Source organism: Medicago truncatula, chromosome 3, assembly GCF_003473485.1.
Source record: "Medicago truncatula cultivar Jemalong A17 chromosome 3, MtrunA17r5.0-ANR, whole genome shotgun sequence".
In the NCBI taxonomy this organism is placed as follows: domain Eukaryota; kingdom Viridiplantae; phylum Streptophyta; class Magnoliopsida; order Fabales; family Fabaceae; genus Medicago; species Medicago truncatula.
In genome coordinates, this window is record NC_053044.1 from 32,544,306 (window position 1) to 32,567,401 (window position 23,096).

A 23,096-nucleotide genomic window follows, 5' to 3' on the forward strand; every position below is an offset into this window, starting at 1 on the left:
AATCTCACAGTAACAATTGATCCTTAGCTGCAGAAGCAACATCGACCTTAAAGGATCTGAGCTAAAAATTTATTCATGATGATTGGCATTGAAGTGATAAAGAGATCATAAGTTCAAGTCCTCCCACTAACAAAATAACACCAACATTTGTGATTTAGAAGAAAAAAAAAATCATATATATGTAGTTTTATAAAAGATTCCTGTCAATGAACCAAATATATTGTTCAAAAGAATCCTGTATTAGTGTTATTCAAGATAATATAGTTCCTAGGAATGCATTTACATAACCTGATATAGACACTAATCAGACCAAACTTAATGTCTATATAGGTTTTGACCAAGAAGAAAAATTGCTTTATGATCACACAGAAGTAAACACAAACAATCAAAACAAGATATGATATTAGTGTCTAATTGCATAAAATTCCAAATACATTCACATATACTAGTAATTGTTTAACAAACAACATATGACATAGCTAGTAGCATAACTGGATTCAATTGACAACAAAATCACCATCATTATTACACAAAACAAAATTCAAAGGGACAACTTTTCAATTTCTCCTATTGGTAAATTCAGCTCCATTATTTCTCCATCAGTCACCAAGTCCCTTCCTTTATGCACATTGTGAATCCCAGAATTTATTGAAGAAAGAAATGAGCAACAATTGAAGTTCATACCTGGATATGAATATTTGCAAATTGATCCCAAATTTCCTGTATTGAAGTTATAAGCAACAACAGCTCCTGGAAGCTGCAAATATATGATCTGTGCTTGTTCACTATACGCAATAGGTGCAATCTTATAAGGCTCCCATTCAAACAAAGCTTCACAAAAGTTGGAATGATTTGAGACAAAAACTTCATGCATTACAGTCTGGACTAATCTCCATCTAAATTTTTTGGAATCACAGAATGGCCCAAGATTATAATTCTCCTTCAGAAGTTCCCAAATGTGGAAACCATCAATATCAGTGTAACAATAGTAAACACTGTTTCCTGATTCGCACAAACATCGACGATACATCATTGTTGATTGCCATGACCAGTCTTGAAAAAAATTAGGCATCTCAATTAGCTCACAATAGTTTTCTTGGACATGATACACCAATAAGTATCCACATATTTCCCAATGGATTGCACCATTTGAGTAAAGTGGAGATGTAGAAAGTTCTTTAAACTCGAATTCTGGCAGAGAAGGCAAAGTTAAATTGATGGAATGGTTTTCCTTCTTCCACTTGTTAGTGTCAGATGAGAAAATATGAAATTCTAGTCCATTGATCAATTTGGGAGATTTTGCCTCAATAAGCACAACTTTAAAATTGTTACTATCATTAGAGGCTAAACCAACTCTAATAACATGTCCTTGGATACAAGGTAAAGGGATCATAGTAGAGTGTTTTGTGAGAGGATTGATCACATAGTAGCAGGATTCATCACTATTGTAACCATTCAAGAGAATCAAGCCCTTGCATGAAGCAAGTGTTTGCACAAAATTTTCAATTGAGAAGCTTAGAGAATGGTTAAGGAAAGTTCCACCTTTTTTTTCATTCTGATCAACATCTAAAAACAAAAACTGAGATGAACCATTTTCAAATTGATAGTGGCAAACAAGATCCACAAAGCTATCATGAGAATTCTTTTGTTCCATGTTCATTGATTCAAACTGGTGCTTTCAAAGACATGAAAGAATGATCTTAGTGCTTTTTCAATACCTGTGAACATACGTATGAATTGGGTTAATTGACTTGACTTTAGGCTTGTGGAAATTCATGGAAAGTGATCGGAAAAATCAGAGAAATGATACAGTCTCTATGAAACAAATATTTTATCATTTTTCTCATCTGTACAATTAAATAGGCAAATCAAAAAAAATGCAATTCAACGAATAACAAGAAATTAAATATCAAGAACACCAAGTTACGAAGATCAACACTAGCACCTCGACACTAATAATAATTTAAAAAATGATGTAATTAAATGTAATCACATATTTAATTGTTGGTATTAAACATTGTATCATATATCAGACCCACATTCCATCAGAAGTGTCTTATGCAATCTAGTTAACAAACCCTAAAATGTAAAACTATTGCTAAAAAGAATGTGAATATGTAAAATTTAGTGATAGGGAAAATCTTACAAAAATCTCCGTAACGAATTTTCTGATCTCCGATGTCGCTGCGGAACTCTCGTTTTATTTTGCGCTGATATAGATAGAACTTGGTGTGGGCCCCACCCAATAATATAAAGGAATGTCCTAAGAACGTGGTTTACAAGAAACTACTTGTGACCTTCGAAAATTTTCAAGTGAATTACAAGAAACTTGGGAAGAAAGTCTATCTAAACTTCAGTCAAGGAATGGGAAAATGAAAAAACAAAATGGTGGGTCTAATCTTTTTTTAGTAAAATATATATTTAAGCTTAATCTTTTTTAAAAGGTTGTGACTATTTCTTCAAAACAATTATGCACAAACCACCGATGAAAAATATGTGTAGGTGTTTTAGAAATCAACCTACAAAAGTGGTATTATAAAGTGATTTGATTAAATGTATATGTAAAAAACTATAATGTCGGTGTATATAAATTAAATCCTTTCTATTAAAACAAGTTTATTTTAGTATTAGTTGCTTTATAAATTTTCAATTTTTAATGCAGAGAGTATTAATATTTGAATAATATATCTTGCAAAAAATGTTATCTTAAATATTCTCTCAACCCCAAATTATACGTCGCTTTACAATAGCAATGAAGCATTAACGTTACTTTTTTATTATGTCTTTAACTATTTATTACCATCTCTTTTTTCAATTTTTTTATTTATCTTTCACATATCATTTATTAAGGATAATTTTGTAAAACATGTCATAATCTCTCTTTTCTACATAAAAACGTCATATAATTTGAGACGGAGTAAGTATAAGGGTATGGTCAGAAAATTAAAATTAAAATTTCTTTAGCGGAAAAATTAATTATATTTGAAAATGATATTGACTTGAAAACTGAGAGTGTGCTCGTATTAAAAAATTATTAATCATATCTGAATATCAGTAATCCCTCAAAAATGTTAGATTATCGAAGATTCAAAATACTACGATTATTTTCGTATTAAGAAGTAACATGAATGTGGCAAAACGTTATAACTACTTCTCCTTTATTTCATATTCGCGTTCAAACCAGCATCATGTATGTCACATTTTAAAATATTAATGCATATCAATAAAGGAGAAGTAGTGATAAGAACCTACGTAAACCATTTTATAAACAAAAAACATGATACAACTTTTAAAATTATCCTTAAAACTTCAGTAAAATAACAAGGAGCTCTAAAGAAATTTATGTTTCAGCCTGCAATTCATTCTTCCTTCTACTATTTTGTAGGTAGAGAAAACACAGCCAACAGGGGAAAAAGGAAAGATATAAACAAACAGCACATAACCAAAAGAGAGATCAAATAGCATCATAGAAATAAAAATAGCGGCAGTTCTTAATAGAGATAGATAACCACCTAAAGGACATACATTGTAGCTTAGGATTAAGGATTCATGTGGAGTACTATATTTAAGTGATGGAGAACCTAAGTTACAATCATAAAACAACTTGTCCAAACACAAAAGCTGCAACTAGCCACGACAGCACAGTACCATACTTAAACAACAAAATGACCAAGAACAAAAACCATAATCTATCTTAACTTGGTCCGCTTCGGCGCGCTACTGCTTAGATGGCCTCGTGATCTTTGGTTCGTTTTAGCCTTCCTCCTCTTCCTATCTTCCTCACTGTCCGACTCGTTCCCTTTCTCCCTATCTGCATTGCTTGCTTCCCTCTCCAGTTCTTCCCATGTCTTTCCCGCCTCTTCCTCTGAATCCTCCTCAGAGTCTTCCTCCTCCTCATCGTCCTCAGACTCCACAAGTGATGCACTCTCAGAATCCTCCTCTTCAGAGTCTGATTCAGGTTCAACATCTGAAGGTTCATAACCTTTATCAGATTCCTCTGAGCCCTCAGATTCTGAATCAGTAGCTTCTAAATTCAGAAACTCCCAGCCACCACCTTCGATGAAGCTTTGAGGGTCATCTGTGATTGTCTTCAGGATCTGACGCCAGTTCAGATTCAGCCTGCTTTCATAATATTTGATGTCTGTTGTGTCAAGCCACTCCTTGATGCCATCAAGTGATGTAGAAGGGATAGAATCAATCCTGAGGACATCCCGCTTGAAGTCCTTAAATACGATTGTCATGTCAAAGTTCTTCTGCCCAAGTCCAACCCTCTCCAGATTCACAATCTCAATCTCACTTAGAGTGACAACAAGGAAAGGAGTCTCTATCAGTTCAACAAGGCAAGCTGAAGTAGGTACAATAAATACTGAAGATTTATGAGGTACCCCGGGGAAGCCAAGTTCTCTAAGAGGTTGATCAAACTCCAAGTCAAGGCCATTAAATTGTGGTTGTCCCCAAAGATCATTGACCCGATTCACAAAGCTTTGAAATTCTACATTAATCTTGTTCTTCCTCTCTCTTTCTCTTTGTTCCTCTTCAAGCTCATCAGGATCATAAGCTGATCTCTTCCCGCCTCCAACATTCTGGACCATGTCCATTACCTCAACATAAAACTGAACATCCTTGGTCTTTTTATTTCCTACCATAATATGGTTGTGCAGATGAAAGTGCAGGAGGGTAATCATTTCATTTTCTGCTGGCTGGAAGAATGCATGTTTAATATTGGCAAACATTACATCAACACGCTCATCAGATCTGGTGGTAGAATATCGAAACCCATTCACATGAGCCTCAAGAGTGCCCGGTATCTTCCTTCCACGTCCACCAAAAGGAGGGCGGATCCAAAGGTCAGGCAATCTTATCGGCTTAAATCTGTTGTTAGCAAGCTGCAGTTTCTCCTGGGTAACCAAAGTTGCTCTCTCAGCTCTCTCAGACTCCCTTGCTACAACTTGTCGCCTGAGTGTTTTGATGGATTGCACAACCTCACTTATGTGCCTTGAATCCTTGGAGCGGAACGAAGCTTCCTTCAAATAAATAGATCCTTGGAACTTCATGTTTGTATCGAGAGAACTGAAAGGGGTCCCAGGAACATTAAAAATAATTCTTACATAGCAATTGCGATTGGTGTCCTGCTGGCTTGAAACAGTTCGAATGAAAGCCACATGGAAAGGAACCATACTTCCGTTAATTGGCAAGAGAACCGCTTCATTCTTTTGATCAATCTGAATCATCATCTCTCTGGGAGGAGGAAGGTCGTTTATGTTCTTGTAGGCAACCAGATCTGCAGAAGATCTGGAAGAGGAACGGTTGTCTCCTGCCTCATTACCGCCACCAGCAAGCCGCCTAGCAGTTTCTTCATTTTTCTGACGAGCAAGTTCTGCCTGATGCTGTCTCCGGAGTTCCTCTTTTGAAATCTCGTGATTGTCTGACCTTAGAGTTGTCTTAGACGCCAAGTGCTCTGTACCACTGTGATCAGCCTTTGATTTAGGCTTTTCCTCTTCCTCATCCTCATTGAAAGAATAAGCCACATCTTTTAAAGCTTTGGAGCTCACCGAAGTCACCACATCAGACTTGTCTTTGTTGATGATGACTGTATCGGCAAGCAAGAGTGCGAAGACCTTGTTCTTAGACTTACTGTTCTCACACTGCAAATTCTGAAATCCAAGCGACACATTAAATGTCATGCCTTCTTTAACTATCTGATCATTCTTAGCATTAATATTCAAACCAGACTCTCGAAACTCAATACCAATGCCTGTCCCGGCAGACTTTGTCAAGCAGGAAACCATGTCAGGAGCCTCCTTTTCAACAACAGAAACTGCAGCAAGATATGCAGCACTCAATTTGTTTCCAGGCTTTAAAGAACCAATAACCGCCTCATGGGCTTTCAGAAGAACCTCATAAGCCTTGCTTTGAATAGGTTCTGCATCAATCAAGAAAGTCCTAGCTATATTTGAGCAGTAGCTCTTGTACCGGGCTCCAACAGCACATATAATCACACTGGCAGTCTCATAGTAGAGTGCCTCATCATTGCTGACAGCACTAGGCCTAAGATCAAACTTCCCTCCACTCTGAAAAATTGGAGGGTAACAAATGTCAACATTATCTGCCTTCAGTTTACAGTTGACTTTTGAAGGTTCCAGTATGACTTTCTCAGTCTCCTCCATCAGTGTAGAATGTAAAATTTTCTTCTCTTCATCAATTACATTCTCAAGCTTTGCAACTACGAAGTTCTTCATCACATTAGTTGTGAGGTATGCAGCTCTCTTAATGGATGTAATCTCTTCAATACTTTTTGCAGCAAACAATGCAGAAAACCCATTGGCCACATCACTTAGATTAAATTTTGAACTTTTTAATTTTTCAGCCCATAAATCAAGCAATTTTCCTTCAGGTTCCTCTCTAGCTATGTGTCCAACAGTGGAAGAATCATGGCCATCAGACTTTGACTGAGTACGAATGGCACGGATTATAGCATCCATAAGAGAAGCTCCATCATCATTTTTAGGCTTGACATGCAATACAATCTCCACACCAACTGACTCTCTGGCAGGTTTTTTGACAGATTCAAGAATAGATGCCTTCTTTTGGCTGCACAAGATATGGATCTGCTCCTTCGTGAAAACCATTATTGTTTCTGGGAACTCAAATCCAAGCATCCACAAGAACAGAGCAGTAGATTTCAGGTATCTTAGATCTTCTGAAGGTGGAGGACATGCAACAGCAATTGCATCAGAAGAGCCCCAGAGATCTGTCCTGCTTTCATCCCAATGTTTATACAACGTCTTCAGTCTGGTTTGAAATGTATTCAGATCAATAGCATAGGCAGACCCAGCTGCACTAGCTTTTCCATTGGAGCCTTGTGCACTTCCATTTCGATGGTCTGCCATGGTCTACTTTTTCTGGAGAAAAAAGAACAAGTGATAAGTAACATAGATTAGAAACTAGAAGGACAGTTATAGATGCAAACAAGTAATTGCAGTATTTAACAGACCAACACACAGATTAAAATGTACTTAAATACTTAACATGTATATATATTTGGCTTATCAATCAAGTAATTGCAATTAATTGAGTTATCGTTTAAATTTGTGCATTCCTAATCCAACATTTGAGCCTCAAAATTAAACAAAGACGATAAACCTTTTCAATGCACTTAGAAACTGAACAACAGACCAACTTCCTTTTCCAAACCTATATTCACCCAGTAACCCAAAAAACCTTATATCAGTTTCCACAAGATACGCTATGCAAGCCCCATAAACTTATTGCCTAATATCGCTACACCAAAGCACAATGAGCACCCTAATCACAAGAACTCCGCATAAATTCAACACAGAAATTCAATCATTTTTTCAATTTAACAAAAGGATCATAATCAAATACATGGAAAAAAGCACACATTTATCAGCAAATATTTTCAATTTAACAAAAGGATCATAATCAAATACATGAAGAAAAAAGGAAGAAAAAAAAACATACATTTATCAGCAATATAAAAAGATACAAGTAGTACAAATTTCCACGAGAATCAAAAAAACAACAACACGTATATCTTATCACAAAATTTTAATCCACTAATTCAGCCAAAAACTTACATTACTAGTATAAAAAATTATTTAAAACATCTTAACCCTAAAAAAATTACTTTCACGAAATCTAGGGTTTTCAAGGTCTCAAGCTGTGAAATGACACATTAAGTACCAAAACGACACCGTTATTACAACAACACACCGTTTTCACGATTTTACAGAGAGAATATATGAATCTCAGAAACAACAAATTCAAAAACATCGCATCGTCAATTGAAGTTACGTTACAGCAATATACACACAAAATTTCCAGAACATCGTAAAAAAATTCAAAAATAAAGATAAAAATTGAAAAAACCTAAAAAAAGCGATAAATCGTTTCAGGCGATTAGAGATGACGAAGAGGGTAAAAAGAACAAAAAAAAATACCTGCGAGTGAGTAACGATGGAGGTTGATTTTCACGATTTGCAAAAGTTGATGAAAGCAGCGAGCGATTGTTGATGAGATGAGGAAGCGGTTTTCGATTTGGGGGAAGTTGTGACCTAATTGGGCGAGAGTGGGGGTGTATATAGTAGAAGATGTTTGCGGGTCGGGTTTTGAAAGCGCGGATAGTGGTGTGTGGAATGAAAGGGTGAAAATGAAGAGAGATGGAGATGGTGGGTTTGAGAGTTGAAGGAAAAAGGAATTAGGGTTCGTATGCTGGTAGAGGATGGTTCATTTTGTGAAACAGAGGGATTTCGGTCTCTCACGGGGAAGAAAATAGAAATATATAAATGAAAATTTTGGGGAAAATGCGCCAAACTACCGCGGGCCAAATATTTTGCCCTAGAGTGAGTATAGTACTAGTGTCCCTGTTTTTAAGAGCTTAATAATCATTTCATTTACAATCAATCAAATCAAATGATCAATGCAAAAGATTCACAAAAAATAATACATGAGGGAAGATAAGTATAAAAGATCTACAATGACGAATTCCCTTGTAAGGATAGTTAATGTGAAAGGAGAATGGAATAACAGTTCAGGAGATCGACGTTATAGGTTTGTAGTATAGATTTGGTCATATCTCTCACCTAAAGTTGAAGATCTTTGATTTTTATTTATATCTTTTTAAAGTTTTAAGTTCGAACTTATTTTAATCATATTTTTCTGGTGGTTGCTCTACCCCACACTGTGTTGATTCTCCGTAGATAGATAAAGTCCTACAAAATAGTTGGTAATGCATGGATCTATTGAAGATTTTGTTTGAGTTCGTTGAATCGTATGGAAGAAATAAATATCAAAGGTTTTCTACATAGATAAACCTATTGAGATTTAATTTGAATGTTAATCATCACATAACATTGTTATGGAAGCCACTGAAAATCTTAAATATTTTTTTAATCAAATCAAATTATCAATGAAAATATTCACCAAAAGACGATGCATGAACGAAAGTGAACAAAACAAAAACTTAAAACTAGTTGTGAATCCGACGGATTTTACTAATAGATGAGTAATTTTATTTGTTGTCTCCTAACAAACTTCTTTTCAAGGTTGGAAAAACTAATTGGTGAGTAATCTTGTACAATGGGAGCTAAGAATATGGACCCCAAAAATATGAGTTCGTTAGTGGACCTATGCAAATAATTTACTACCATCAGTTACCCTTAGTTTCAGTTTTTTTTCTCTTTTTGACGGTCTCAATTTATTTAGTTTATGGTAATTGTTTTATCGTGTAAATAACAATCTTGTTCCAATGCAACAACAACACCAATTTACTGAAGTATTAATCTACAATGAAGAATTCACCTTTGAGGATCGTTGGTGTGGAAGGAGAATGAGATAAAAGAGATTTAACGACATTGAATTTGACCTTCTTCTCATCAACAATTATGGAAATCGGTGTACTAGCATTTGTTTTATTATGAAAATACCAATCTTGTTCCAATGCAACAACAACACCGGTTCGCGGAAAGCATGGATATACAATGCCGAATTCACTTGTAAGGATTGTTGATGTGGAAGGAGAATGGGATAAAAGAAATTTAACGACGTTGATTTGACCTTTTTCTCATCAACAATTGAGGAGATTTGTGTACCAACATAGATCTCGTCATGTCTCAATCAAAGCTGAAGATCTTTGATTTTTATCTGCATCTTGTTTAAGTTTCTGATTCGATCTTGTTAATCACATTTATCTGGTGGTTGCTCTACCCTAACCGTATTGATTTGTGCAGATAGATGGCCTTGTAAAGTAGTAAGGATTGCTGATGTGGAAGGAGAATGGAATAAAAGAAATTTAAAGACATTGATTTGACCTTTTTCAAATCAACAATTAAGGAGACCTGTGTACCAACATAGATCCGGTCGTCTCTCCATCAAAGCTGAAGATCTTTGATTTTTATCTGCATCTTGTTTAAGTTTATGATTCGATCTTGTTAATCAGTCTTATCAAGTGATTGCTCTACCCTCACGACATTGATCTGTGCAGATAGATGGCCCTGTAAAGTAGTTGGATAATGCATAGATCTATTGAAGATTTTGGTTGAATTCTGTATAAAAAATGAGTATCGATCTATCAAGATTTGATTTGAATGTTCATCATTACATACCTCTGCCACAGAAGATGTTGGAAATAATTAATGGTTCTATCGATCAAATTCAATATTTATAATTAATTGTACTTGCGAGGAGTACGATCGTGCCTACCCTGCCTGGTGTAACTCCAAGAAGGATGACTTTGGTCTCTCTTTGTTGTTGTATGTGTATTCTCTAGAATGATTGTCTGATCCTCTATTCATCGATTACCCCTCCCTTTTTATCCTTTATTTAGTCCTATAACCGTCTCTAACCTCTATGCCTTCGTGGGGTTATTACATGGTGTTTTAAAATAAAGTAGAATAAAATTATGTGATAGTTTAAAAATGAAGACTATTACTTTTCCCACCCTATGTCATTCTCGCGCACCTTGTTTTTTTTTCTTCCAAAAATGCACTTGTAATTTTTGGATTTTAAAATCCGAACTAAGTTTTTCCTTTGTTATGGGGTGAAGAAAAAAAGAGTTTTTCACCAATTCAGATTTTATAATATGAAACCTCCAAAAATAGGGCAAGTTCCTTGATTTTTTTTCGGATTATAGAATCCGAACACCCCCTAAACATCCTTTTTCAAGGGAAAAACAATTCAGATTATATAATCGGAACTATATCAACACAAATTCTGAATATGTTTGTAACATGACAGTTATTTTAAGGATAATATTAATCTTCATAACTCTTATCCTTATGTTTTAGGTCATTGTTAACTGTTCTTAGTATAAAAATCTGGTTTTCAGGCTACTTGATCGGATTGCTTCGAAAACAAGAAAAAATCAAGGATCAAGACTCCCGTAGAAAGGACTTATTACGGGACTCCGCCCCTCAAAATCCAAAATTCCATCGTTTAGACCCATTTTCTATTTTTCATATTCTCAGGAAAAATCCGAAAAAATTTGCATTTGTTTTATTCGATTTTTAAATTTTTTGGTGGTATTTTTATGATTTTATTTGACAGATTTTTAGCATTTTTTACTTTGTTTTTTTTGTTGTTTTTAAAAGCAAAATTCAAAACTGTTGAAATGAGAGAGATTTTGATTGCTGATTATACATAAGCATATTTCAGATTATAAAATCCGAATTAGTGAAAAATCATTTCGGATTTTAAAATCTGAAAACTTCATGGACATTTTTGTAAAATTTACAGGCGCACGAGAAATGGGTAGGGTGGAAAAAGTAATAGTAAAAAATGAATGATTGACTTTTTTTACAAAACAAACACATAAGACCCATTAACACATTCCAATCCAAAAGTAACCCAATTCTTGCATTTGGACCATTACTAGCAACACACACCCTCTTCGCCGGGGGGTGGGGGGCACCTCCTCACTATAGAGGGGACTCTCAGCAGTCACCAAAGGTGCATTCTCTTTTTAATCTTAACCCCCTTTTCTGACTCAATACTGACTTGAGCGTCAGAGTATCTGCAGGTACACACCCCTGCTGTTCCAGTCAACACAACTGCTCAAAACCACTGTGAAAGCATCACGCCATACGTCATCTTCTGACCAAGTACGATCAACACCCATACAAATAAGATACTTCAATAAATTTCAATTCTATTCAAAATCAGTGAATCAGATTTTTGTTATGAATCTATTGATTATTTTATACTGGATCAAAAACAATTCTTAAATAAGATATTCAACTAAAGGGGAAAAATAAAAATAATTTTTTATTGGTTTTGTTCCGACCTCTAATCCTCGACACCATTTTAAGCTAGTATGGTCTTAGGAGACTGAGGTTTATAAACTACAGTCAGTTCGATTAAAGAATGTGAAACTTTTTCATTGTCAGGGTATGTCACACCATGACAGTGGCTTAGGCCCTCCTTTTAGTGTCAATGTCATGATCTCAAAACAAAATGGCTTGAACGGTTACCAAGTTTAGGAGATAAAACATGATCGATCCCCTTAAGTTCTTGTCAAATACTATAACAAAATTATATAATTTCAAGCAAAGCTCTGAATTCAGACATCTCAAGAAAAAGAACCGCAATTTTATTATTATTTTTTCCATTATACTCGCAAAAATACACACAACTTATAGCAGAAGACTATCAACATTGTACATAGAAGACTATCAACATTGTACATAGATACATTTCAAAATTCACCAGCCTCCTCACAGGTCCTCAGGGCCACTAATTTCCTGCGCATGGCAATTCAAGCTTTAGTCCTACATAGAATGATAACCTAAGCAGATCACATGGGCAAACAAGGACTATGTGTATGATCAAATACCTTGTTTGCAAGCACAGTCCCGTCGGGAATTTCCAGCTTTACACCAGGTTTTGCAACAATACTTACTTTTCCCTATTAAGGCACCAGTAATCAGATTTATTTAAATTCTCAATGGTATAAAAAGACGCAGGCAGGAAAAATAAATTACTTGAAGAGAGAACATAAAAAACAACCTCAACAAAAGTGTACAGGGTTAGTTTGGAAACCAATAAGATTATTGTATGGTTTGTTGCTGACATTCTTATAGCTTGTTTGGTTTCCAATTCGCAAGGCCCCAAATAGAAATTCAAACATGTTATTTGTGTTTACTTGCAACAAATCAAAACATAAGAAAGTTTCTGGAACTAGATTTTTTTTTTTTTTTTGAAAGAACATCTCAACTTGATGTATATCATTAATAAAAACAACTCTGCTCCCTATGTAATACCACTGAAACTGCTCCTGTGGAAGGATCAAACCTGAAACACCATTATATTACACCTCACCCTAGCCGATTCTTAAGACTAGGCCTAACAATATCAATTGGACTATTAGCTCAATGCATGAGGAGCATTAAAATTTCCTGCAATTACTGCTTATGATTTATGAATGTGGAAGGTAACATTCAAAAGAGAGAATCTATGATTACTAGTAATTGAATTTAAAATAGCAACAAGAAGCATTCCTTTGATTCTTTAAGTAACCAAGGTCATATTCACGCTAAGAATGAAACATTAAAAAACAAAGAATCAGAATTAAGGATCAAATCCAAAACCTTAAGGGTAACACCAGCTCCAAACCATACATCGCCTGCCACTTTTAGACTGTCAAGCTCAACAATACTGGGGATTGACTTTAACCTTCCCAAGAAGTTGCTAACCTGTGAAGGAGAGAAGGAAAATCAATATTATATTCACCATCTAACACAAAGTAAGCAGAAACATAGATCTTAACCTTCTTAAACTCCGGCCCTAGTTCAATAGAAGGGTTTTCAGGATTTGCCCTAGCTTGGTTCCTAACGACAAATCCATCTTTTAAAGTGTAAAGGTCTGACTGCAAAATAGTACAAGTAATTGTGTTAAAAAAATTATTTAAATCAATTGACAAACAAATTATCATGACTTTAATCAGAAAAGCTTATAACCTGAACAAGAAGCAAATCTGAAGTTGCCTTCACTGGAAGGAAGCGGGATCGAGGAACATTAATTCCAATAGCTTTATCAAAGAACTGTTACAAGATATGATGTTAAAAGCACTGGGACAAAAGTTTCAGCATTAAGAACATGTTAGTAACATTAACATCTCAATAAACATTAAGTACCCTAATTGCTGCACCAGCTGCAGTTTCCAGCTGAAGAACTTTTACTCCGTCAACTTCCTAAAATCGTCAAATTTTATCAACAATTTCCACCATAAAGTAAAAGAGTCGGGCAACTAAGCAACAATTTAGCACCCATGTCAAAGCAAAAACAAAAGGAAAAGATAAGCTATCACTTATCTCTTGAAAATGACCGATATTCACCTTTGGATTGGGAATAATCTCCATCTTCAGAGCATCAGCCTCAACAAGCCTTTTAACTGCTTTTAAGTTCACCCATCTGTAAAACATATAATATCACCAGTCAGTATGATAAGACACTTGGGACTGGCACTCACTTTCATGTTGATACGGATCTGGCATTACATAGGCTCGCCATCTGGAAGATCTATACTAGAGCAGGAAAAAGGAATCTAGGAGGGGGAAAGTTAGTCACATAACGTGGTAGGGGGTATCCACTAATTCTGTTAAGAGTGGGACGTTATGTAATTAGGGGAGAGAGTAGAGAGAGATCATTCGCGTTATTGGTTATTGCATTAGAAGAATATTCTCTGGTTGAAGCTTTTTTGCTCTGGCTTATTTGCTTCCATTGTAGAGCCTTTCGAACTCCAATTCAGTAAATAAAGCAAAATATTTCACATCTCAATTCTTTAGTTCTATTACAGTATGCCAAATGTGAACATAATCTATAACAATAAGGGAACGAACCATCAAAACTTACAAGTTGTTTGTGTTGAAAATTTTGAACTTCTCAATCGACTTAAATTCACTGACCTGCAGGAAACCATACATTGAATGACCCAATTAGAAAATACTCCAACATATTTACAAAAAACTTTCCATTATCATTTACAAACATGTTTCAGCTACCATAAATTATGGTCAGATATGAAAATATCATGGTCAAAAAAGTGTTTCACACTGATATCAAGTGAGCATCAATTCGAGGAAGGTAAATTGAGAGGAAAAGGAAGGGGAATGTTATATTTTGTTAACACTACCAGGATAATGTATCAACTTTATCCCCCTTATTACTTCTTATGGTAACAGATAAACTAACAAAAATTGAAAATGAGTGTTCCAACGTCATACCACTCACTTCCCAATTCCCACTCTAAATCCTAATCAAGGAGTCATCGTCAAATAAATCTTCTGAACGTTATGTAATCAATGTCAACTGTGGATAAAATTTTAAAAAAGAATATTGATAGTTCATGTTTATAGTTCATATCATCATTGGTTAACTACCATGAGAGCAAAAAGATGTCACCCAGTTTCAGTGAAATAAGAGAAAACTCCTTTTCTCTTTCAAATCATTAAGCTTTCAGTTTTCTCAACAAAGGAGCTATTACCATAACAAGAGGTGATAATGTAAATGGGTTTAGTGAATAAATGATTCTCCATAATTCTCCTTAGTTCCTTATGTTGAATATATCATTTTCGACCTTCAAAATTTTCCAGAAGAAAAATAGTGCGGCTTTTATTCAAAATGACAAGAATAGTAGTCTTTTTCCTTTCCAGTTTTTATTAAAAACTGGTTCTCCCTAGCCATGAACTCTCGGGTCAAACAAGTATTTAGCAACTCATTAGCACCAATTCAACTTAAAGATTCTTGATAGCCCAAAAATATAGCTATTTAAAATCAAGTGAGCCATTGCCTTCTCAATCAGAAAAACCCACATAATTAATCATGATCCTATTGCTTTATAATTTACAAAAACAATTACTTAGTGCCTAAACTTGGGAAAGGGAGATGATCCAAGAAATAAGAAATAAGAGTGCCGCCTTTCACATCAGCCAATGTCTTGGGAGTCACCTGCATCACAAACACCAAGAAAAAAAATCAAATATTATGTAGGTATGAAGCTGAATGGCGTGTACTTGATATCAAACATCTTTACTTACCTCCATACAGTATTCATTCTTGTTCTGGATCAAATGATTTAAGATTTCTTAATTAACCAGTCAAGGAAACTGATTTATTAGAGATACCCCTTTCATGTATAAATAACAAGTAAGCAATACAACCAAAAAATAATAGAAAAATAGTGAAAACATAAAGAAGGATACTCAAGTCAACTAAGGCACCCAAGTTATCTGAATTGGCAACGAACACATACTCCTTACCCTGCAAGAGAACAAAAAAGGAAAAAATACTGATGGATTAAAACAAAATTTAAAAATAAATAAATTAATGAAGTCCAACGAGAAATAAATTGGTTGCTGGTGTCAACCTGTGATAATAGTGCATCAAGCTGTCCACTGTTCATTAGTGATGGGAAGACATCTCCATGGCCAGGAGGGTACCTGTGTATGAAGGAATTGCTCATAATCAATAACAGAGACACGGTCAAAATTATAGTTATGACTTATGATTGACCTCACTAATTAACATGTAACAATTCCTATGTTAAACAACAACAAAACAAGGGAACCACTTCCAACACAACCATAATATGATAGTGTACTTTTCTAGCTCACTAGCTTTTGGTGACGGAAAGAAGCCAAGTTCACGAGACAATGTGCAATCTATGACACTCTTTTGTGCATATAGTTAGAGCATAATTCTGGCATCTTTGAGGAAAAAATTTCTCACCAGCAGCTCATTTTGGACAACATTAGCTGTTTTGCTACTACTCGGTGTCAAGCCCATGGTCATTTTTACAAGAGTTTATCTTCGATAAATGTTAAGAGATTGGGTAGCTTTACTTCATTGATGTTTCCTGTTCCCTTTGTCCTCTTTCCGTTTCATTGGGTAGCTTCTCTTCATCTTAATGAATTTAGTGTGCACACACACACACACACAGAGTTAAGATCTGTTGACACTAGGTGCATGTTTATCATACCAACTTTCAATGTTGTTTATCATACCATCTTAATGAATTTATTGTGTACACACGCAGAGTTAAGATCTGTTAATACTAGGTGCATTTTTATCATACCAACTTTCAATATTTTTATTTATAAATGGTCAATTGTCCGACTATTGGATTAAAATTTCTCATAAAATTGATCAAGTATATGAATTTTCAAACATAATTAGGGAAAACTCATGCAGACCTCACACTCACGGCATGCATATACTTCTAGGTCCCAAAAGATTGAGGAATGCGCAACAAATGTGGTTTAAGTGCAGGACACAATTCAAATTACTAGAAACAAGAAACTTTGTTCACAGGCCACGAAAGGAGTTTTAACTTTTATGTGCCAAAAAACAGTTACTTATCCAAATGGTTAATGGAACAAAGAGGACTTGGCCTTACTTTAACATATAAATTGATCAAAGAATACCAAAGATGCAAAGGTCCAAAAAATATTTTTCATGAAGATTAAAAAGAATTCCTTTAGAAATTCAATATATATATATATATATATATATATATATATATATATATATATATATATATATATATATATATATATATATATATATATTGAATTTTCTATCTACTACTACAAAACTGCTAAACTTCTAATTAAAAACAAAACTAATTAAATATTGAGTCGATACATTTATATTGCAGAGGAACAATGCAAATGAAGTGGTACTTACCAGCCATCCCTTCCAGTCTGCCCTTTGGATGGAAGTGGCAAGAAGTCATCGACAACCAATCTAGGATATTGACTCTGCATAAAATTTGTTCGTGGAAGAAAAATTCAAACACGGAGTTAAAGCAGAATTCCCAGAAAATTCATGATATAGTAGTCCAACAAAGTAGAGGTACAAACCTGGTTAAAGGTATGAATCTGAACATTCGAGTTTGTATATTTTTCAACAATCTATAAACAGTAAATTGTTAGATTACAGAAAAATTCAGCCTATGATTCTACCTAATGATGAGGATCCAGGTAAAGCTCATATACCTTCTGAGTGTCATCATGGGTGTTGAACGAGTTCATCAAAAGCAATGGAACATTGCTTCCATATTTGGAATTGAGATTCTAAAAGATTTTATGTCATCAGTAGAAAGTTCAAGTGAAGTGTGGAAATAGAAAACTTAACGAAGGATAGGAAAATTACCTCAATTTGGATGACAATTAAATCAAGAAATGTCAACCCCTCACGAACTTCAATGACAGATCTGCATTTCATTTCATGTATTAGCAAATTAAAGCTTGCATGCTGATTGTGTAAAAAAGCTAGTTGAGATAATTATCCCGAAAGGAACTTTTCTTTTCCGAACCCAGGCCAATGGATTAGTTTACTATTACAAATTTCAATTTCCATTGAGGTGACAAATATTTTGTAATTTTTCCAGGTATTAAAAGATGCAAACTTTATTAAAAAAAAAAGAGAGAAAAAGACACAAACTGATTTACATTAAATGAAACTCCATGAACACCTATATCTATAAGTATCTATAACCTTTTATAACAACGCTAATAATAGGATTATGAAGTCAAATCTGTAAAGACATTAATTTTCTCGTTTCTTCTTTTAAACTTAAGCACTCTAGCTGAAGAAATACTCACAACTCACAAGGCATGACAACTTTTTCACAAAGTTGATCAAAGATATAGCAACACTCTTCACTATTCAAATTTAGAAATCGATCTTTCGCATCAGCATCCAGCAACAAATAAAGAAGAAAAGCTTAATCATCTAGACTAAAAATAAAGATAACATGAAGTATTATATTGAGCATACTTTGGACCAGTGCAGCCCATAGTTGTCCCCAATCCTCCATTAAGCTTCAAAACAACAAGCTTGTCCAAGAGGTTTTTCACCTCTGAAGAACCTGAATCAATTTCAATTCATTCCATAAACATGTCAATCTATTATACCTTCAAATCAACCAAGTCGAACAACCAGAACACAAAGATTACCCTCAGGAGTTGGTGCCAAACTGTCATAAGGTACAACCACTTCATCAGTAGGCGTTTGGATCTTACTCCACTCAACATGCTGTGCTTCTCCACTTCGATCAATGACCCATGCATTGAAAAAACAATCATGAAACCAATAACAAATATAAAGAGCCTGTTTTTACGGCATATTTTGTAAAAAACAATAATGAAACCAACAACAAATATAAAGAGCCTGTTTGTTACAGCTTATATTGTACAAAATCACTTTTCAAAATTTTCATCCATTTGTTGCAGATTCTTACAAAAATGAGAATCTGAAAATAATTTAAAAAATGTTTCAAATGAGAAACTGTTTCAAGTAGCTTCTGAGAATAATCTAAAAACTATTTCAAATGAGAAGCTGTTTTGAGTAACTTCTTTTTCTATAACTGATTTTTTTTAAGTTATTATTTTTTGGTAAAAAACACAAAACAGCTTATGCTTTTTTCAAAATCACTTTTTCTATAATCCATGACAAACAAGCTCAAAATCACCGGAAGATCTCATCATAGTTAGAGTGAACAAATGCGATTGAAGAACGAAAATCATGAAAAAATGCAAGCATGAACAATGTTGAGCTTTATGATGAACGATTCATACCTGAGATAACGAGCAACGAGGTTGATGAATCCGTTCTTCTCATTCTCACTGCATGTAACAAAGATTCAAAATATACAAAAATATTAACGAATTTCCAATTCGTGATCACGAGAATCGTTCGATGAAGAAAAAATTAAATGAAGAAAAGAGTGAGGACCTACCTGATTTGTGACAATGCAGCGACGGCGGATTTGAGGTTGGAGAGGTTGTTATCGGTGGTGGCGGAGTTAAGCGTAGCCGTGGCCATTGAAGGAAGGTTCTAGAAGTCGTGGAGAATAGCGCGCGAGAGTTTCAAGAGAGTGGTGGTGGTTTAATCGGTTATGATGAGGCGGTTGAAGAGATCGATGGTGTTTGTGTTTTGGACTGTTTGTAATTTGGAATTGGATTTTTCCCACGTTTAAGCACGGATCTGGTCCGTCCGATTTCAAATGGATACTTGAGATCATTTATGCGTAAAATTGTGTTTGGAAATATGAATTGTTTGATCTCATATTTATGGTTGAGATCTACAACGTTTAATAGTGTGATATCTTTACATTGAAAATCTACGTCTAGATCACATATCATTATCGGAATTTGAACTCAACTTCTCTCATTGTTGTAGATATATTAAAAGATAAATGATTTTGGTATAACTTCACCGAATTTGAACTCAGCTTCTTCAATTGTAGATATGATAAATACATTAGAGTATTTGTACAACCATTTTAGTACAACTTTTGGACAACTTTATTTTTCATACTTACATTGTGTTCTTATTCTCTCTTCTCAATTTTCCTTCTATTTTTTTGACGAATAAAAAGTAAACAGTAAGATTGTGCCAAAAGTTATCACAAAATGATTTTACAAATATCATTACTCATGTTAAAAATACGAGAAATGATATTTGTACAACCATTTTTGTACAACTTTCTCTCTCATACTCACATTATCTTCTTATTCTCTCTCTTCTTTTTTCTCTCCCCATTGATTTTAACCAATGAAAAGAGAGCACAACAAGGTTGTCCCAAAAGTTGTAGCAAAAAAATTGTTCAAATATCATTACTCTAAAAATACTACGTTGGATGTCGTTATTAAAATTTGAACTCGGCTCCTTTAACTATGTATGCGATTCTTTAATGATTATTATCATTTTGTCTATTCAGAAGAAAAAAATAAAACGGTGACAGAAGTTGAGATCATACTCAAAATAATTGTTTGAACAAAAACTTTATGATATTATAAGGTTTTAATCGATATACTAGTTTCTTATTGGCCGATAAAATTAAGATTTTTTAAAATGATGAGATTAAGACCTTTTTTCTAATTATTTTTGTAGTAATACTAAAGACGACGCTAAAAAAAAGGGAATTTTAGACACGCAAAAAAATATCACGCACCAAAATGATTAAAATATCTTTAAAATTATACATTTTCAATTTTATACAAAGTCGCACGGGGCTCGCAAATTGTGTTTACATATGTATTTTGAGGTATATGACTTAAACATGAGATTTATAAGTAAGAGTCAAGTTTCGTAAGTTGAGCTAGGTCTAAACTAAATTCTAAGACAAGGGGCTAGTCTCCTACAATGTGGTCATCTAATATTCAAACCATGATTGAGAGATATTCTCATATTAAGTGTCTATCGCACATCGAATATGATTACCTCCAATGAAGAGACTCATATTACATCACTTCTAAGTTATTATATTCTACTGCGTACTATGTGTTCCTTTATGAGCACACAATGTATACCTCCTAAGGAGAGGGTGTTCCTCCTTCGTCGGTGACTGGAATCACTTTGATTGGTCGTATGCTCCTTCTCCAAAGGGGGTTGGGATGATGCATGCAAACGACACTCTAACGTCGAAATAAGTATGAATGCTTGCATGTAGCAGGGTAGATAATCAGTAAGGTGATTGTGCACGGGGGCTGAGAGCCAATGTAAGTTTACTTTATAGTGATGGATCCAGTGTGAGCCTCCTTGGTTGTTTTTAATTTTACTTTTCAATTGCTAATGGATAAGTTCAGGTTGTTACGGGATATTCCAGCGTGTTTAAAGTAACTGAGCCCGAGATACGCAAGGGCTCCTATCCCGTTCAAATCAAGTCCTTGTAAATAGAAACGGCCTAGTAGCTATCCAAAAGTTTGTTATGTTTTAAAACGATGGAGCATGTAGGGGCTTTGTTGATATACGATATGGAACAAAGTGGTTTATGAGACGTCGTGGAAGGTTCACTCTTGTGCCACACATTTTTCTGCATGACATTGTTTGACGAGGCAATCACCTCAATGGACATGTATTTAACTTGTTTGTTGGTTTTTCTTACGATATTCTTAATGGACTTGCTATTATGTGACCCAAATGATGATTGAGTTTGAGTTTTATAGGTTTGTACGATTACACTAGTCCCCTAGACCCTTGATCATCATAATAAGTAATGGTCTAAGAGTAAGCGAAAAGTTTTTGTAATTTTTTTAATGTTAGGAAATTTGATTTTTTTTTACAATGTCGATTTCGATGTGGGAACTCATTCGTAGATAGTATCCCCTAGCATCCATGGACTTTTAGCTCAAAGATGATCAAGAAGTCTAAATGGTTTTTGAGATGATGACTAGTAATGGGTTACATTTCTTCATTTCACGTGTGTTTCGACACGTGCCTTTGTTATGACGCTTGATTGCCATAATGACGTGACTGTTGCATTTAGAGATGCAATCATAACCGTTGGATTTGATGGCTTAGGATTGTATCATTCGATCGCAATGAGTACCTCTAAGTCATTCTCAAACGTTGATGAATGATTCCCTCAATGTTAAAGATATAGGCTCCATTTTTATTTTTATTTTCCTTTTTTGTCCTTTCTTCCACTACACAAACTCTCACTCTTGTTTTTGAAAATTTCCATGTTTCCAATTACTTAATCTTTCAAAAAAAAATTCATCCATTTCGTCAAACTGGGTACATTCTCGTTTTTTCTACATGTGTTAGCCATGTCCATAGTAGGAAACCATGCTCTTAGGTCTAGTACCCCTTCTGATGCTTCGATTAAAGCCATGTCCTTTGCGAATTAGGCAGATGTTTCGTCCTCTTTACCGAAACAGATTTGCTATTTAGGGTTTAGTCCATATGTTCAGTTACTCACTCTCACTCCTAACTAAAATCTTTTAAATAATGGCTTCTCTTGGGTTGACAAAAGCATCGTAAGTGCGAAATCCTTGTGCACTAACCTAACTTCAATCATGTCCTTCATCGCCCCCCTTCGATATTATTATTATTTTTTTGAAGGAAGGACCCTTCGATATTATTATATTTACCATTTTATCCTCCACTCAAATTGAATAAATTATACGTAGTTGGTTATATGATTTGAGAGTTTGAGTTTGCAATATATATCTACTCTCAATTTATAAAAGGGATAATTATACATGATAAATTAGCGAAACCTATTTTGATAAATTGACTTTGGTAATAAGTTCCATTAATTTTTTATTTGTTTTACATCTCTCATAAATAGACGGTAAATGAATGTAGATAAATCGTGTAAACTTAAACTCACAATTTGAGTGAATAATTAATTCAATGTCTAAAATTGAAGAACATTAGTCGTCAATTTATTTTCTAAAATTCACGTAACTCCAAAATAATTTCCAATTTTTTAGTTTATCATTAATATGTTTTAGCTGGAGATTAAATTAACCGGTTCAAAAGAACTAATACGATAGAAAATTTAGTTCAAATATTTAATAGTTTTAGAGATTAAATTGGCTACCAACAGTATAAACTGTCTATGTTTATTTCATTTTATTTTTTGACGAAAAAATGTCTATGTTCATTGTTAAAACGTTGATTGCAACCTTCCATGTTCACCTACACTGACTGGACACAATCAAATATTCTTTTATCGAATCCATTTTAATATCTTTTCTTTGGATAAACAAAATCTAAAAATTAAGTTGTGGATATAAATTTTTAACTTAGAAAAGAGAGGGAAACAGAAAAACAAGTGGCGTTTTGTA

General features: G+C 34.4%; 3 protein-coding genes across 3 annotated transcripts; all 3 read right to left on the reverse strand.

Annotated features, from left to right (window-relative positions):
- Nucleotides 1-372: 372 nt before the first annotated feature.
- LOC11411232 (uncharacterized) lies at nucleotides 373-2,341 on the reverse strand. Its single transcript, XM_003600580.4, has 2 exons — nucleotides 2,147-2,341; nucleotides 373-1,718 (listed from the first exon to the last, which is right to left on the reverse strand). Exon 2 carries the CDS (start codon nucleotides 1,658-1,660, stop codon nucleotides 542-544), a length of 1,119 nt encoding a protein of 372 aa, XP_003600628.1. The 5' UTR covers nucleotides 1,661-1,718; nucleotides 2,147-2,341; the 3' UTR covers nucleotides 373-541.
- Nucleotides 2,342-3,439: 1,098 nt separating this feature from the next.
- Nucleotides 3,440-8,364, reverse strand: LOC11406725 (FACT complex subunit SPT16). The gene is made up of 2 exons (XM_003600581.4): nucleotides 7,962-8,364; nucleotides 3,440-6,902 (listed from the first exon to the last, which is right to left on the reverse strand). Exon 2 carries the CDS (start codon nucleotides 6,888-6,890, stop codon nucleotides 3,690-3,692), a length of 3,201 nt encoding a protein of 1,066 aa, XP_003600629.1. The 5' UTR covers nucleotides 6,891-6,902; nucleotides 7,962-8,364; the 3' UTR covers nucleotides 3,440-3,689.
- A 3,719-nt stretch (nucleotides 8,365-12,083) lies between these two features.
- Nucleotides 12,084-19,605, reverse strand: LOC11405188 (UTP--glucose-1-phosphate uridylyltransferase). The gene is made up of 20 exons (XM_003600583.4): nucleotides 19,256-19,605; nucleotides 19,095-19,142; nucleotides 18,474-18,565; nucleotides 18,295-18,385; nucleotides 17,668-17,728; nucleotides 17,511-17,588; nucleotides 17,376-17,426; nucleotides 17,200-17,273; nucleotides 15,881-15,953; nucleotides 15,717-15,774; nucleotides 15,552-15,598; nucleotides 15,374-15,462; nucleotides 14,368-14,415; nucleotides 13,851-13,926; nucleotides 13,650-13,706; nucleotides 13,473-13,556; nucleotides 13,283-13,381; nucleotides 13,104-13,208; nucleotides 12,350-12,421; nucleotides 12,084-12,257 (listed from the first exon to the last, which is right to left on the reverse strand). Exons 1-20 carry the CDS (start codon nucleotides 19,339-19,341, stop codon nucleotides 12,231-12,233), a joined length of 1,416 nt encoding a protein of 471 aa, XP_003600631.2. The 5' UTR covers nucleotides 19,342-19,605; the 3' UTR covers nucleotides 12,084-12,230.
- Between the last annotated feature and the right edge of the window lie 3,491 nt (nucleotides 19,606-23,096).

What these genes read in the sequence shown, in the direction of transcription:
- LOC11411232 (XM_003600580.4), bottom strand. Translation starts at nt 1,660, where the DNA reads ATGAACATGGAACAAAAGAATTCTCATGATAGCTTTGTGGATCTTGTT.
- LOC11406725 (XM_003600581.4), bottom strand. Translation starts at nt 6,890, where the DNA reads ATGGCAGACCATCGAAATGGAAGTGCACAAGGCTCCAATGGAAAAGCT.
- LOC11405188 (XM_003600583.4), bottom strand. Translation starts at nt 19,341, where the DNA reads ATGGCCACGGCTACGCTTAACTCCGCCACCACCGATAACAACCTCTCC. An exon ending in AGATTATTCCCAATCCAAAG is followed by an intron (nt 13,707 to 13,850) that starts GTGAATATCGGT and finishes TGACGATTTTAG; the next exon opens with GAAGTTGACGGAGTAAAAGT. An exon ending in GGACTGTGCTTGCAAACAAG is followed by an intron (nt 12,258 to 12,349) that starts GTATTTGATCAT and finishes TGCCATGCGCAG; the next exon opens with GAAATTAGTGGCCCTGAGGA.